Source organism: Delphinapterus leucas, chromosome 17, assembly GCF_059928025.1.
Source record: "Delphinapterus leucas isolate spDelLeu-1000000601 "Yukka" chromosome 17, BTC_Dleu_Yukka2, whole genome shotgun sequence".
Classification (NCBI taxonomy): domain Eukaryota; kingdom Metazoa; phylum Chordata; class Mammalia; order Artiodactyla; family Monodontidae; genus Delphinapterus; species Delphinapterus leucas.
In genome coordinates, this window is record NC_143145.1 from 31,636,452 (window position 1) to 31,654,786 (window position 18,335).

General features: G+C 33.5%; 1 protein-coding gene across 7 annotated transcripts in view; it reads right to left on the reverse strand.

Annotated features, from left to right (window-relative positions):
- The window catches only part of OXR1 (oxidation resistance 1), a 104,425-nt gene that overhangs the window by 46,366 nt on the left and 39,724 nt on the right, over positions 1-18,335 (reverse strand). For all 7 annotated transcript variants that reach the window (XM_089898825.1, XM_022584596.3, XM_089898824.1 and 4 more), the window contains 4 exons: positions 13,808-13,992; positions 10,283-11,043; positions 6,643-6,811; positions 919-1,081 (listed from right to left, as the gene is read on the reverse strand). In XM_089898825.1, the coding sequence (XP_089754951.1) occupies positions 919-1,081; positions 6,643-6,811; positions 10,283-11,043; positions 13,808-13,992 (1,278 nt within the window). The remainder of the gene's footprint in view (positions 1-918; positions 1,082-6,642; positions 6,812-10,282; positions 11,044-13,807; positions 13,993-18,335) is intronic.

Sequence of the window (18,335 nt, forward strand, 5' to 3'; positions counted from 1 at the left end):
ATGCTGTATATACCACAGAATGGACTTAGGCACATACAAAATCAGGTTTGCATTTTAAACAAAAGACATGCCATGTATACCTTGAATCATTATACATGTTAAGTACATACACAATACATTCATCACATAAACAACTGCAAACATTAACACCACATGGATAACAAAATTTGATTCAGTTTATTATCACATTTTAGCATCTGCTTTGTATTTTCTAATGCACAAAGAGGTTAATCCAGGCAACCATAACAAGAGAGAAACTGGATACTGTCACCCACCCTATCAATCCCACAAGACAAAGCATGTAAAAACATAATATGTAATATTAAAAGATGGATCTAAGAGGGGTTATAAAAAGTTGATTAGTGTTAATCTGATCATTTAGACAAGCTCAGTAAATTTGAGCACATAAAACTTTCATTACTTAGTAAAATTAGCATCAGCTTATTTCCCTAGCACTACTGCTAAACTGATGTCAAGATAATGCTTTATGAGCTTATGAGAAAGGAGTGCTAATTTGCATGAATGAGTTAAATAACTGCTGTACCACCTCCATGCAGGAGATAACATTAAAACAAATCAGAAACAAAACAAAACAAAACAAATCAGATCTGAAATAAGTATTTTATGAAAATTAGTATAACAGCAGTTAATATTATTCTAAAGTTCACTCAATAAAAAGCATTTTATTGCTATAGGTTGCTTCTCTAGTATTTTAAAGGAAAAGGAGAATGACAAATAGGAATAAACCAAAGTTACTAATCAGATTTATTCAATAAACATGTATATACATGGACAGTGAACCTTTAAAAAATTACTCTTTTGTACAAAGATCACTTGCACTTTGCCTGTAACTACTATAAAACTATAAATTCACACAAAGCAAAAAGATAAATGAAATCTTCACATTTTTCCCCTTACCTCCCATTCTCTAGCTGCTGCTTCATTAGTAGAATCCTCATTTGTTTCCGATTCTTCAATCTTTTTTACTACTATAAATCCAGGTTCTCTGGTATATTCACCAGTATCTTCTGCATATATTTCTGGACTCCACTGAATGAAGAAGGCATACAAGTGGTCTGTCCTGTTAGAACAAGCGATTATTAATAATAGACCTAGTATTCTGTGCTGTTAGCTAGAATTTAAAAACTGTATTTGTTAAATATTTTCACAAAACTTGAAGACTTAAAATATACAAAATATATACCATGCTTTATTTAAAAATAAAACAAAGCCCACTACCAGGAAGACATTAACTTAAAATTTTTTGGCTGTGTTCTGTCAAGCTCTGAGAAACTACATTAGGATTTTCTCTAGCATGGTTTTGACATGCTCAGATGCTGTCCACAGTAATGTTTCTTTTCTTTAAAGAAACTTAGTAATGGGAAGGAAAACTGAACCCACCATTTTGACCTCATTTACACAATGATCTAATTATATAAAATATAAGTAAACAACTAACTACCTATTTTAAAACCTGGACATTATACAGATTTTTTCCAAGTTAATAGAAATTTAGTATGTTTAACTTTTATTTTTTTATTTTTATTATTTTTTTTGTGGTCTAGAGTTTTTTTCTTTTTTTTAACATCTTTATTGGGGTATAATTGCTTTACAATGGTGTGTTAGTTTCTGCTTTATAACAAAGTGAATCAGTTATACATATACATATGTTCCCATATCTCTTCCCTCTTGCGTCTCCCTCCCGCCCACCCTCGCTATCCCACCCCTCCAGGCGGTCAATAAGCACCGAGCTGATCTCCCTGTGCTATATGGCTGCTTCCCACTAGCTATCTACCTTACATTTGGTAGTGTATATATGTCCATGCCTCTCTCTCGCTTTGTCACAGCTCACCCTTCCCCCTCCCCATATCCTCAAGTCCATTCTCTAGTAGGTCTGTGTCTTTATTCCTGTCTTATCCCTAGGTTCTTCATGACATTTTTTTTTCTTAAATTCCATATATATGTGTTAGCATACGGTATTTGTCTTTCTCTTTCTGACTTACTTCACTCTGTATGACAGACTCTAGGTCTATCCACCTCATTACAAATAGCTCAATTTTGTTTCTTTTTATGGTTAACATTTCATTGTATATATGTGCCACATCTTCTTTATCCATTCATCCGATGATGGGCACTTAGGTTAGGTTGTTTCCATCTCCGGGCTATTGTAAATATAGAGCTGCAATGAACATTTTGGTACATGACTCTTTTTGAATTATGGTTTTCTCAGGGTATATGCCCAGTAGTGAGATTGCTGGGTCATATGGTAGTTCTATTGGTAGTTTTTCAAGGAACCTCCATACTGTTCTCCATAGTGGCTGTATCAATTCACATTCCCACCAGCAGTGCAAGAGTGTTCCTTTCCTGCACACCCTCTCCAGCATTTATTGTTTCTAGATTTTTTGATGATGGCCATTCTGACGGGTGTGAGATGATGTCTCATTGTAGTTTTGATTTGCATTTCTCTAATGATTAATGATGTTGAGCATTCTTTCATGTGTTTGTTGGCCAGAAACTATCAAACTCTTAGAGCTAAACATAGGCAAAACACTCTATGACATAAATCACAGCAAGATCCTTTTTGACCCACCTCCTAGAGAAATGGAAATAAAAACAAAAATAAACAAATGGGACCTAATGAAACTTCAAAGCTTTTGCACAGCAAAGGAAACCATAAACAAGACCAAAAGACAACCCTCAGAATGGGAGAAAATATTTGCAAATGAAGCAACTGACAAAGGATTAATTTCCAAAATTTACAAGCAGCTCATGCAGCCCAATAACAAAAAAACAACCCAATCCAAAAATGGACAGAAGACCTAAATAGACATTTCTCCAAAGAAGATATACAGACTGCCAACAAACATATGTTTAACTTTTAAATACCAGGAACATTCAGTGTATTATTGGTTCAGGGATGATCCAACCTTTTAACTCTCTTGTTCCCCTTTTCCATTTTGTTTACTAGAGTAAAGCCTAAATCCCTGATAAACATTATTTGAGGGTCAGCAACACCTTTCAAATATGTACGTTTTGTTGGCTGTAATTAGCATGGATAATTGAAAAGTGATTATAAAACTCTCCACTAGCACATACTAATCAATAACCACTGTTCTGGAAATTGTTTCTAAGTTAATAAAAATTTTTAATAATGTCATTTCTTATGTGGCAACTAACACTTTAAAAAGGTATAGCTCAATATCAAAAAAACAAACAACCCAATCCAAAAATGGGCAGAAGAGCTAAATAGACATTTTTCCAAAGAAGATATACAGACTGCCAACAAACACATGAAAGAATGCTCAACATCACTAATCATTAGAGAAATGCAAACCAAAACTACAATGAGATATCATCTCACACCGGTCAGAATGGCCATCATCAAAAAATCTAGAAACAATTAATGCTGGAGAGGGTGTGGAGAAAAGGGAACCCTCTTGCACTGCTGGTGGGAATGTGAATTGATACAGCCACTATGGAGAACAGTATGGAGGTTCCTTAAAAAACTACCAATAGAACTACCAAATGACCCAGCAATCCCACTACTGGGCATATACCTTGAGAAAACCATAATTCAAAAAGAGTCATGTACCAAAATGTTCATTGCAGCTCTATTTACAATAGCCCGGAGATGGAAACAACCTAAGTGCCCATCATCGGATGAATGGATAAAGAAGATGTGGCACATATATACAATGGAATATTACTCAGCCATAAAAAGAAACGAAATTGAGCTATTTGTAATGAGGTGGATGGACCTAGAGTCTGTCATACAGAGTGAAGTAAGTCAGAAAGAGAAAGACAAATACCGTATGCTAACACATATATATGCAATTTAAGAAAAAAAATGTCATGAAGAACCTAGGGGTAAGACAGGAATAAAGACACAGACCTACTAGAGAATGGACTTGAGGATATGGGGAGGGGGAAGGGTAAGCTGTGACAAAGCGAGAGAGGGGCATGGACATATATACACTACCAAACGTGAAATAGATAGGTAGTGGGAAGCAGCCGCATAGCACAGGGAGATCAGCTCGGTGCTCTGTGACCACCTAGAGGGGTGGGATAGGGAGGGTGGGCGGGAGGGAGACGCAAGAGGGAAGAGATATGGGAACATATGTATAACTGATTCACTTTGTTATAAAGCAGAAACTAACACACCATTGTAAAGCAATTATACTCCAATAAAGATGTAAAAAAAAAAAAGGAATTATCATCTTTCAGATAATTTGTCTCTATGAAAACAAGCAATTGTTTTTTCATAAATTACTTAGATACAATACAGTTCAAAATTCTAATAAAACTAATTTTTAATGAACATTAGCCAAGGTGCAAGGACAACATTAAAATGGAAAATTCCATGCAAAAATAAAACCAACAGTAATGAGAAAAACAAATCCTTACATTATTTTTAACTAAAGATATAATAGGGTTGAATATTTCATTGTAATCATCTTGGTATCGTTGGCAGATCTGAGTATCTGGCTCTTTGCCTTTCATGTACTCATGAATTATGCAAATCATACCATATTTTTAAATTATTCTAATCACAGTTTGTTGAATGCACAGACTGTACTGTATATTAGGTGAGGGGGGGAGAGAGAAGAATTTTATTATTATATTCCTGAAAGCAACAGTCTTCAGAGCAACATATAAAGACTTTCCAAGAGGTACACAGACACATAAGATAGTCCTAAGGGAAGTAATCTCATATTCTGCTTCCGTATGTTCATCTTATACTAAGCTGCCTGAGAACAGTGTGGTCAAGACATCTTACAGATTGCCTGTTCTCTGCTTTCACTAAGGCACTATCATCAGTCATCCAGAATTTTACATGCCATGAACTGTAAAAACTTCCTTGTTGCCCAAAGTTGGTACTGAGATGGGGAAAAGTTTTAAAAGACTGGATAACAAGTCCTTTGGCATATCAGGTGGTTTCTAATTCACTGATTTCCATAAAACTGGAGGAGTTTTTAATGAAGTTGTTCACTAATGGTCACTGAAAATAATTTTGATGAAACGTTAAGTAATTTTGGAATATAAATAGAAACATGTTTAAAGAACTGACATTATAATAAAAATTTTCATAGACTTTTTTATGAACAAAGCTTCTCAATACTTGTAATAAAAAGAAAAAAGGGAGGGGGTAGAACTGAGGGGCTGAATCCTATCTCATCATTTCAATGAACAATATTCATCAATGGATACATAAATTAATTGGAGGAAAGCCCTAAATATTTTATTAAGGCATTTCCTACATTTTACTTTTTTATATGTAATAATTATGACAATTTATAATTTATGTTGCTTTGATGAGCTGTTTATTAGTAATAATTGTAATGATAAAATTTTCTTGTGTTTAATTAACATTTGGAATAATGCAGCTGTTGATAGACAATTTTCTCTTTGATTTCCACATGTATTGTGAGCAGAGGCATCGTGTATCTTTGTTCAGCACTACCTTTTCAAGTATGTTAGAACAGGAAACAAAGCATAGCATAGTTTTAGAAGGCAGAAATAGTACCTTACTCTGGAGCAAAGGGTAACCATGCTTACTGTATATTATAAAAGGTTTAAGTTCCCAAAACTTATGGTTCCTCTTCTTTAACATAACCCATGGCACATGTAGCTGTCACCTGGCCTTCTTCACATCCAACTGTGGGGACTGAAGCTCAAAGAACTCATACAAGTGCTGGTACTGTGACTGCTGCTATTGTGACTCTGTTTTCTGCCAGCATGCATTAAACTGAGGCAGGCCAACTTGTTAGCAAGGTAGGGTAAGCCTTAGACCCTTTACTCTTTTGACAATAATCACAAAATTTTTAAATAAATGTAATTCCAGTACACACACACACACACATACAGATAAATGTGTAAGTATAGGTAATTTGTTGCAAAAAAATGTAAAAGGGAATAAAAATATAGTACCTTAGAGTAAGATTCTATGAGGAGGTATAATTGAAATACAAATTCAAAGAGAAAAAGTAATGATGCAAATTCTAACTGTTAAAAAAGAGCACATTCAAGTGGTGTTTAAATGGATAATGGTAGAGGGCAAACTGTTAACAATGTTTAGATCCTACTGAGTATATTTAAAGTATAAATGCAAGTTTTAACTTAAAATGTCAATATTTACAATGCAGTGATGACAGACATCCTTTAGAATTGCTTAAACCTAAGATGAAAAATTTTACTGTGTAGTGGGTGTAAAAAATAGTTTGAGGACCACATCCTTTTAGTAGCTAATTTAGTGCTATGTATTCTATAGTAGGCATTCAGTAAGCATTTGATGAAATTTTTAAGAAGGAAATTATACATCATTACCTGCCTTGAGGTAGGGGCTGTACCAGTTAGTATTTTGATGAACCTTCTTGATTTAAGACAGTTTAAGTACGTTTCTTTACTACTAAAACTAGGTATATGTTCACCTTTTTTGCATCAAACCATGAAAGGGACTAAAATTAGAAATGGGGTAAATTAAAGAGTGTAAAAGAGGAGGAACTAAACGATTTTGAATAGATTTAATGTCAGGTTTTAATCATAAACTATTTCAATACTTTGCTACTGGTGGGATGTAGTATACAAAATAATTTCAATTCAAGGAATCTCAATAATGTTTTGAAGATTCTGTTGTTGTTTTACCTTTCTTGTGGCACAGCAAACCAATATTCATGTTTCTTATCTCTCTGTGCATACTGTTGCATCGTTGCACTTGCTTGAGATACAAATGTTTTCCTCATAGGTTTTCCAACTCTGAGACATAAGAACTTATGTAATCGATGCCTCCTCTTTTCTTTTAAAAGTGCAGAACCTAGAATTGAGACACAAACAGTGTTTATTCAATTCTCATACACCATGCTTGAATGATTTAAAATAATTTAGATTAAGTAATGCTTATCTCAAAACTTCTGACAAATAATTACAGAATAAAACGTCAACTTACTGAATTCTCTTAAGTAGCTTGTATTTTTTCCCATCAGAGGCAAAGTGACAAGTACAGCAGGACTAATGAACTAATAGGCAAAGTGTGAGCTGACGTTACGTCTAAGCGTTAGGGAAAAGGCAGAAGATCCAGGAACTGTTGTCAAATTTCTGTTTGTGACACCCGCACTAAAGTATCACATACACATGCGCAATTTTCTGCATGTTCTTTACCAGCCTTCTAGAACAATATCTAAATAAGTCTGTAGAATTTTCAAAGGTTACTGTAATATGGCTGTTACAGACAAAAATTTAGTAAAAAATCTTGTGAAGCTTTTACATGCATATGAAGGTGTGATAAAAACAATATGCTAGATTCAGCCATCAGTTTGGACAGCCTGAATTATCTCTAACCCGTCCAACCACAGATGCTGACATATGACACACTGAGAGTCTGACAACATGGTTCAATTCAGCAATCTAGGCATTAATTAGCTTACGAAGGTGGCATACTGTGAAGAAAAAGCACTTAGTTATAGTCAGGAGATCTGGGTACTAGTCATGGCTTTTTTTCTGTGTAATACTGCACAAGGTACATAATCTATCTGAGCCCCAACATTTGCATCAGGTTAAAAGAGTGAACTTTTACCATTCTTCCCACAATTATATTTGTACATTTTTATATTTACAGTTTTATAAGTTTTATGATATTATAAAGTCACTAAAGATCAGAAACTTTAAATATTTCCCTATTATAGGATCTCAAGTTACTTAAAATTAGTTACTTAAAACTAAGTTTCTTGTCCCCCCTCCATACACCGGTACAAAAAGAAGAAACCAAATGGTAACAATCCAGGAATGCCTATCTAAACTATTTACCAATTTTTCTCCTTTTAGTATTTTGTCATAATGGGATGTCCCTCCCATCACACCCTGCACCCAAACAAACCCAATAAAATAAAAGTAGTCTACTATATTATTGGGTCAAATGGAAATGCCTCATTTTATCTTTTTCAAAGTTTCAAAATATAAGACAACTATCAGACACAAATATATCTAATAAAGATATTTATGCCAGCATCCTTTAAAACATCAAAGAAATATCTTAATAATATGAATTGTTAATAACAACTGAATGTCTTAATACAGAAATGGCTAAATTACAGGGCCATTAAAAACCATGAAAGAATTATATGGATTCAAGTTGACCCTTGAACAACACGGGTTTGAACTGCACAGGTCCACTTATATGCAGATCTCCTTCAAATAATACATACTACAATACTACAATACATGGTTGGTTGAATCCATGTATGCAGAACCACAGATATGGAGGGCTGACTGTAAACTTATACATAGATTTTCGAATGTGGGAGAGGGGTGTGTGTCACCCCTTAACCCCTGAGTCGTTCAAAGGTCAACTGTATAATGACATGGGAAAATGTTTATTACATAATATACTAAGTAAAAAAAAGCAAGAAACAACACTACATACAATCCTGATTTTATATGAAAAATACATGTAAGTAAAGATACATACAAAAACTAGCAAAATTGTATGTGTCTATGTGTATGTATATACACATACACACTAAAGATCAAAGATAAATATACCAAATATTAACAATGATCATTTCTAGGTGATGAACTCAAAGCAATTTTTACACATACACACTAAAGATCAAAGATAAATATACCAAATATTAACAATGATCATTTCTAGGTGATGAACTCAAAGTAATTTTTATAAATTTTCTAAAAACTTCCTACATTTGTCAAATGTTCTTTAATGAACATTCATTAGCTCTGAATAAAGAAAAAAATTACAAAAGAAAAAGTATTCAATCTTTTATAGAACTTGCTTTGAGTAAATGAATTCCTTAACATCTATTGAATATAATCCTTAGGTCTTCAGGATACCTAAATTAGACAATGCAAAGAAAATTCAGTGTTTTTAAAAACTGAATCAAACCTTTGTGTGTTGCTGGTAGGAATGTAAAATGGTGCAGCCCCTGTGGAAAACAGTTCAATGGTTCACCAAAAAATTAAACACAGAATTACCATAGGATCCAGCAAATCCACTTCTGGTATATATCCAAAAATTGAAAGAAGGAAATCGAACAGATTATTTGTACACCAATGTTCACAGCAGCATTATTCACAACGGCCAAAAGGTGGAAACAACCCAAATGTCCATCAACAAATGAACATATAAAGAAAATGTGCTGTGTACAGTAGAATATTACTCAGTTTTAAATAGGAAGAAATTTCTGACATGGTACAACACAGATGAAACTTGAAGGCATTATGCTAAGGGAAAAAAGCCACACACAAAAGGGAAAATATGGTATAATTCCACTTATATGAGGTACATAGGGTAGAGACACAAATTCACAGAGACAAAACGTAGAATGGTGGTTGTCAGGGACTGTAGGGAGAAGAGAATGGAAGTTACTGTTTAATGGGTACAGAGTTTCAGTTCAGGAAGATGAAAAAGTTCTGGAAATGGATGGTGGCGATGGTTGTACAACAATGTTGAACGTACTTTATGCCACTAAATTTTACATTAAAAATGGTTAAACTGGTAATTTTTATTTTATGTATATTTTAACAATTAAAATTTTTTAATTAAAAAGACTGAAATCTAGTATTGATTAATCTAGAATCAATACTCCAATAGAATATGAGAAATGTTAACTAAGATACTTGAGTTATACACCTTTTAACCCATAATGTACTAAGTGGAAGCACTGTATATTAGAAATAAAAGACAAACTATTACTATAATTTTAATAAGTGAATAGTATGAAAAAACAAAATGGTATTTTAATTTATCCTTAGTACTGCTTTTTAAAGGAAAACATTTAATCAGACAATGATGGAACTTGTGGATACTTGAAAGAATTTCAGAAATAGATTTTTATGTCTAATTGCACTTTTTAAAAATGATGGGACTACAACTTCGGCAATTGCAAATTGCAATTAGGATATTATATACGAAATTTTAAAAGGTATTTTAATGATGAAACATATCAAGAACTAAAAGAGAAATGGAGAAATCAGAGGTATTATGGAACTTGTGTGCACTTTCAAGAAATAAATTGTTTAAAGACAGAATGCAGTGTGTGAGGAATGTTTAAACATGGTGGAAAAGATGCCCATTATGTGTACAACCCACTGTGGGATAAGAAAAGACAGGAGAAACCAGAGACTATGTACTTGTCCCCAGAGAAACATCAGTCAAGGGCTACTAGATCATCCTTCAGAGTGGCCTAAGATACAGTAGCTTTTGAGTCAGTGAGGAAAGACAGAGACAATATGCAATAAGATAAACTAACTTTATATATTCCTTAACACTTACCTTCTATATTGGTTGTTGCTATTTTATGCTTAATTTCTTTTTGTGACACCTGTTGAATATTTTCCCTTTGCTGTTTAGTTTGTTGCATTGTATGGGTTTTCCAGAGCTTCCGTAGCTCTTCTACCTCAGTCTCTGAGTCCTGATTTTGTTCCTTTCCTTGTTTTCCTTTGATGACAATTGGCTTTTGTTTAAATTCTATTGCTTCCCCACAGGGCACACTTTCTTTTTCACCTTCTTCATGGTGTGATGAATTCTCATGAAGAAGAAAATCCTGGTCTGCATTACCTTTTATACCTGTGCTTTGTTCTTTAGGACCTGAGATTTCTTGAAGATTATCTGTAGTCTGATCTCCTTCCTTAGTAGCCATTTCAAGATTATTTAAATCAGTTTTAAGGGAAAGCGTCCCAACTTCATTGGTAGTATGTCCAGAATCGGATTTTAAGTGGTCAGGAGTACTAGCAGCCTCTGTTATTACTGTCAAACATTCTACTCCACTCTGACTGATGGTTTGCACAGATTCTGATGACGCACCAGATGATTTATCTTGTCGCAGCTCATCTGAAGAAATAAGCTCCTCTCGTATAGGAGAGAGTTCTGATTCCGTGAACACATCTTCAGAAAGAGACTCCTCGGTGCTCCTAGGAGCAGTGCTGGCACTATCATTACCTGCGTCGCGAATTCTTGAGTCTATTTCATCAGTATTACTTCTTGTCATTTTCTTCAAATGGCAGAAGTCCCTTCCTGATAGCTGATCTATCTCTCTGTCAGTAAACAAAATTTAAAGTTATTACTTTTTAAATTGTAGAATTTTATTTTCCACAAACTTAACACTGAATTAATATCACTAAAAAGGTTTTCCTAAAAGGGTGTAGCATACATCTCTTAACAGCATATCAAAAATTTGATTGATTCCTATAGACCATGTAATTAAGTCAAGTTTTGCATCAATTGCTTAAGATCTGGGAAATATCAGTGTAAGATTTCCTGAATTGATCTACCTGAAGAGAAGTTGAAGATACAAGTTCTGGGTGAAGCTATAATTCTAAACTAAAATTTATTCACTGATGAAATATGCAAATAAAATTTTGATTAAAATTTTAAATGTCTTAATAAAATAAAAATACACTGATATTACACACACACACACAGTACTTATTTACATTTAAATAGAAATTAAACTAAAATAAATAACTCAAGTGCAAAGTTAAAAACCAACCTGAATAGAACTGAGGCAAAAGTGCTTAGAGGTTAGATATTAGCTAGCTGAATGGTTCATCATTACTTCTAGATTTCCATGTTTAATGGCATTTGTATATGCAAGCACTAATGTTCAATGGTTAGACAGTTAAGTTCTGGAAGGAGACAGTGTAAACACTACATGAAATGCAAGTCAGCAACTCAAAATGATGGCTAAAAGTAGTTTCTGATAAACGGAAATTGCATGAGTTCTTTGGAAAAAGTATGAACATTTATGCAAGTCTGAGAATAGGAAAGACTGGAAGTAAGCCGACACACAATTTATTGGCTACCTCTGGATGGTGAAGTTGGGTAACCCTGTTCCTCTTATTCTAGTACTTGATATTTTTTATAATGATATACATAATTTTCATTGTGCATAGGATAGGTAAAATTTATTTTTAAAAAAGTATTAATTAGTTGAAGTCCAGTTCCTATCTCTGCTTCCCTTGTACTGAGTGATTCACCTTAAGAAATGTATGTAAGCATCTAATCTGTGTTATTAAATGTGTAATAGCGTCATCTACTGGTGAGCCCCTAAAACTGCATATATAGGGTCTTGGAACTTGGCAAAAGTTTGAGAAACTGTACCTGTAGATTTAATAAGACCCTTAGGTATGAGATAAAGTCAAGTAAACCTAACAGTATATAGATTTAGATAAGTGTTGTAACCTTGTTTTTTTATGTCAGTGATGCTGCTATTGCTCAATATAGTTCCTGCACAATACCTTTGCAATTAACTTCCCAAGCAGTGTAAGACAGAAGAAAACCAATCAAATCTTACACCTCATTTTTACCATACATGACATTATCTGAGTTGTTGCCAAATATTGTTTTTAATCAATTTATAAGGCAGCATTGAAAGATATTTCTTTTGGAGTAACTTTTTTAAAGGTTTGGATCAAATAGATGGTCTTTCCAGGTGATGTTGTGAATGATAAAACAGTGATTTACAAGAGGAAGGGCCCTATAGCATCTGTGTAGAATAGTTATGGATCATTCAACATAATAGAATCCCAAAGTATCCTAATACAAATGGAAAAGCAGGGCAAGATAAAATGGATCTCACCAATGACTGGCAACATATACATACATATACTCTTCTTGTTTCTCTTTTAATCTAATCCTTCACTCCTTCACCTTTGTCTTACCCCTCCACCTGCCACAATAATCTTTACTTGCTGAGACTGATTTTGGATGATGATATATTAAATAGCTAACAGTAGAGGCAATCCTAGGAATAATCTGCACCTCTAAGGATGAGTTTACCAAGCCAAAACAGTATCTACTGGGGGGCCGTTATAATGGAGGCTGTTTAAATAAAAGATTTTATTCTACCACAGGTATTCTAACAATTCATGTAGTCTGCCTCAGAAACAAAAATAATTTGCTCTCCGTCCCTTTTGTAAGTAGTTCTGTCTCACAGGGGTTCATTTTGAAACAACCATTATCATCCCTGTGGGCTATTATAGGGATAGAAATCTCAGTATCAGTTAAAGTGAAGCCAGTTTTTAAACTGTTGACAAAGTCACGTATGGAGGAATGGGGGAGTTCTTTTCTATACATATCAATTTTCTTCTTTTGTCCTTCCCTTCCTTTGTTTGTATACCTGTCTTTTATTTTCTTCTCCTTTTATTTCTTATCCTTCCCTTTTCTTTGTTATTCCTTTAGTTAAACACATTACTTTCAAAGGCTATGCTGACCTGTAGCCTCACATCTATGTTACCTGAAACACACAAATTCCCTAACCAGTATATTCCAAGGTTAACTCTTTAAATTTGTGCAATCTGTGGGTCTTCTTCCCTGTGTTTTATACTTTTCTGAGAGAAGGGTGCAAACATATAAATCAATAAATGACAAAGCTGCTCTGGCTTTATGAATGTCAGGTCTTTGCTCATGTGACCTCCCCCAAACCCCACACCCAACTCTTCAGGCTCTTCTAAGGAAAATTTGAAAGCTACCCTTGATTACTTATATTACCTTAAATTACTAATAAAAATAATTTGAATTTACCTGAATAAAATGGGCTGGTAAACATTGAATTAAATGAGTACTATAGGTTACTTTTAAATATCAGGTTCTCTGACCAAATATACAAATATAAATCTAAAACAATTCCTAACCTAGTGCAGTAAGAATAATCTTTTCAATACTACATATATTTGTTTCATTAATGATAAAATGAAAAGCAGCTATAATAAAACTATTAAAAAATACTTCAGAGTTATTAGACCAGGGTCAATATCTAGATGAAATAAAATTGCAAAGGAGTATAAATATCATTCTTACATGGGCAAGGATTCCTTTATTTTGCTATCGAAAATTTCTTTGTACATTGCAGCTGACATCACCTCTTCCATTGGACACATGATGCCATATTCCTCACAGCCATTCTCTTGAACCAAGGGGTCAGTTTTATGTGGATCAAACATTATATTATTTGGTGTAACTAGCAACACACCGCTGACTGTGCCCTAAGATGAAAAAAGAAAATAATGTTTAAACTTCAAAGTTTAAATTTTCAAAATTATTCTAGATATTTTTATTTCCGATGTTAGGCCACCTACCACATATAAAAGTAGTATAGTCTAGCACTATGGCATTCTCATGAAAATGTTTTTAATAACACCCAAATTTTCCCAGTAAATTCTCCTTGTTAGCAGAGGCAAAATACAAAGAATATCATATTCACCTTCAATCAATCAAGTCAGGAAGTAAAATTTGCAGCCTCAGTAAAATGCTGAGTTATATCAGCAAGATAACTTCAGTAATATAAGAAGGATTGTAAAGTCCTTCAAGGCATGAGCCATGTTTTACATTAACTTGCATACAGCCTCCTGTGTTCTTCCGTCACTACAGGTATCAAATAGTTTCATGCACACACTGCAGGTTTAATAAATAATGTGCTGATAACTCAATCCATTATAAAACGAAAATAGTATAATCTGTTTAAAATATCTTTAAAAAAAAAAAATCTCCGTTTCACTCAATTCTGCTATTGCCTAGTTATGTGACCTCTGGCAAGCAAAGCCTCTGGGGTTGTTTCTTCATCTGTAAAATTAATTAGATTAGATTACTTCTAAGGCATACAGTAATTATTTTAATCATGAAAAGCTATGAAATTTTAAATATATTTATACAAATAGTGATACAAATATAAAGAGTCCAACCTTCTCATCTTACAAATGAGCAAACAGAAGTACGTAAGAAGCTGATCCCACTAATATTAGCTAATGTTTCTTGAATGCTTTGTATGTATCATGCTTTATATATATTATTGCTCATTTATATATATTATTGTTCAATTATAGCTCTGAGATGAGAATACAGGTGGGGAAATTAAAATTGAGAGAGGCTAGGCAATTTGTCCTAAATAATAAATAACATAGCTAACTAGTAAGTGGCAGGACCAAGATCCAAAATCCAAGCAGTCCATGCTTTTTACTATAATCTTTTCACATCTGAGTTACAAACAATAATCACTTCAACTCAAGTACCAAATATTCCTTAATCCTATTTATTTTATTTATTTTTATTGAAGTATAGTTAATTTACAATGTTGTGTTAATTTTTGCTGTACAGTAAAGTTATTCAGTTATGTATATTCTTTCTTAATCCCATTTTCAAACTCCCATTCCACTACATCCTGTAAGAATAAAAATAAAGAGCCAGACAGAATTCTAAAACTAAACCAAATAATTACTTCAAAGTTGTCTTTTTTTTCTGAAGATACCAATAGAAAAACTTAAATATTGCTTGATTTGGTATCACACCCTCCTTCCAAGTCCATATTCAGCTCTGTGAATTTATCTGATTTAACTTTAAGAATGTAAAACTTAAGTTATGACAGACACTAACTTTAGAAACAAAAAAATAAAAAGAAAAATCCTACTAAAAATGGTCACCCAATCACAAATGAAAAAAAGTTATTGCCAATGTTCAAGATTATAAAATACGCTTATTATTTACAGTAACTGCATGCAATACTGGAGAGAAGAATACGTGTGTGTGTGTGCATTTTGGTGGAGGAAAGGGAATCAATCTCAAACTCTGACTAGTATTTCTTTTAGTTCAGACCATGGACCTCCTAAATAAGGAGGAACTTTATGTAAACCATAGCCTAATCATCTTTTGATCAATATTTTATTTTATTAATATCTTTACTGGAGTATAATTGCTTTACCATGTTGTGTTAGTTTCTCCTGTATAACAAAGTGAATCAGCTATATGTATACATATATCCCCATACCCCCTCCCTTTTGCGTTTCCCTCCCACCCCTTGATCAATATTTTAAACAGATTCATATACATTATGTATTCCTGGATCACATGCCAACTGAAATCAATGAGTGATGATAAAATATGTTGCAGGGACATTTACAACTGCCAGGGATAATCCAAGAAATAAATAATCAAGAGTAGAGTATATACAATATAAAAAAGCTGAAAGATTTCCAATCTTTAATACCTTCCTCTATCTCACCACGTCTACAAGCAAGTTATTTGAGAAATGAAACCAAACAATCAGTAAGGATTAAGGAAAGCAAACTTCAGGTTCTCTGAAAGACTTCAGGTCATTCTTGATTTCATAAATTTCATCTGAGCATTATTTTTAAATGATGATATAATATTTGGTTCACTGGCATAACACTACATCTTTTGCTTTAGAGGATTTTCATTAAAGACAATGATTACTAGGTATTATAGAAAAGGCCCAGTGTAATAATAATACTTTAATTCACTATACACATGAATACTATAATCTTAGTAGTGTAATTATAGAAACCATTTGAAAGGTCTCTCAAAACCATACTTCTACTACTTGGATTACAAGGGGCTTGAAGCCCTATAGCTTAACACTGGAATGATCAATCTGCTAGTGTTATATTCCAGGAATTCACCCTTATTTGCTACTACTGAAGGATGTACTGATATATTCTTCAAGCTTCTTTCCCTCTGCCTTTAGCTGGAGCTCTTTGAGGTATTCTGTGAGATGTCAGATGTCTCCATAAATCAAAAGAGACGGCCATGAGAAACATTACAACACAAAATTCACAAAAATCTCTTTAGAAAGTAGCCTCTCAAATTCATTTGGCCAAGATCAAATCTGAAATCATAAACTCATACTAAACCATTAACACTTCATTCTTTTTAAATACTGTTTCATAAATGTAGACATATTTTCAGGAGCAAGAGCATACTGTAAGTAAGAGATTTCCAATTACCATATCTTAATCCACATGATCTTCAGAAACTTTAAGCACCTACTTCCCTTTAGTATTAGTAACTTCCAATTCCTTATGCGCAATTATTTGACTAATCTTCCAAGAAGGAATTATTTCTATTAGAAAATAAAGTCTATTTCTAAAAGAAAAGTTACCACTTATATTTCAATATTTCTGTAAATACTAAAAGATAAAAGATTATGATTTGGGAACTCATCCCAGGAGAAATAAAAGCTTGTACTGATTTTTTTTTCAGTCTTAAGTCCACAGTAATTTAACCATTACACTAATTGTTGATAAATTTCCATAATTTTATATAAATAATCTTTACTACAATCAACCTGTAAGAAGAAGAAAGAAGATGACTTGTATGAGAAAGCATCTTTTCCTGCTTACTTTCTTACAAGAGATTATGTTTCAAGAACACCAGTGCAAGCCATTCCTAACCCTGCCAATGACTTTATCTTTTCTTTGATTCTTAAACAAAATTGTTATTCAAATACTTCCAACTAAAATTTTGCTTCTAGCCAAGAACTAATTCTGCCTAAAGCTACTAAAACACATAAAATACATGAAACAACTCTTTTCCGATACTATAATGCTGAATAAGGGGAAACAAATAAGATGAGATCTACAAATGCCCCAGCACACTGGGTGGAGTTTCCTGGCCACAGACAGAGACAGGAAAGGAGAGAACACTCCCTACTGAGAAAGCTTTGGAGATCTACAGAGGATTCTTTTCCAAGGTTCCAGCTGAGGACTGATTGCCACCTGTGCGAAAGCAACTATCCAAGGATGAGAAAAAAAGCACTCAAAAGAAGCTGAGAAAACAATCCCTAGAGTCCACAGAGTCAGAAATAGTTTGTGTTCTCACCAACCAGAGCAAAAACCCTTGTAATTTACAGCACCTCAATACTCACAAGGGTATTGTCTCAGTAAGGGGAAAACTAGTTAGACTTAAAAGCTGTTCTGGTCATGCCTAACAAAACTTAAAAGCAAGCCATGATAGGATGAAGCTGTTTCCAAGAAACAACCATGTCACAGAAAAATGCCCAAGAATATGTACAGAAATACAAAAATATCCAGCACCCAACAAGATAAAATCCATAATATCTGGTATCCAATTAAAAATTACTAGGCATGCAAACAAACAGGAAAATATGGCTCACAGCAGTAACAAAAATCAATTAACTGAAACAAACCCAAAAGTGGAAGAGAGAAAAGAATTGGTAGAAAAAGACATTAAAACAATTATTTTAACTATAGTCCATGTATTCAAGAATATAGAAGAAAGATTTTGCGTGTTAAGTAGGGATGTGGAAGACATAAGCGACCCAGTTTAAACTTAGAGGTGAAAAATACACTGGATAGAATACCAGATTAGATTTGGCAGAAAAATAAATTACTGAACTTCTAGATACAGCAATTGAAATTGTCCAAAATGGAGAGAGAGGAAAAAAAAGAGCAGAGTATCAGTAAGCTATGAAGCACAACATCAAGCAACCTAAAATATGCATAACTGGGGTTTCCAAAGAAGAGGAGAGAATGGGGGAGGAAAAACATTTGAAGAAATATGGCCAAAATTTTTTCAA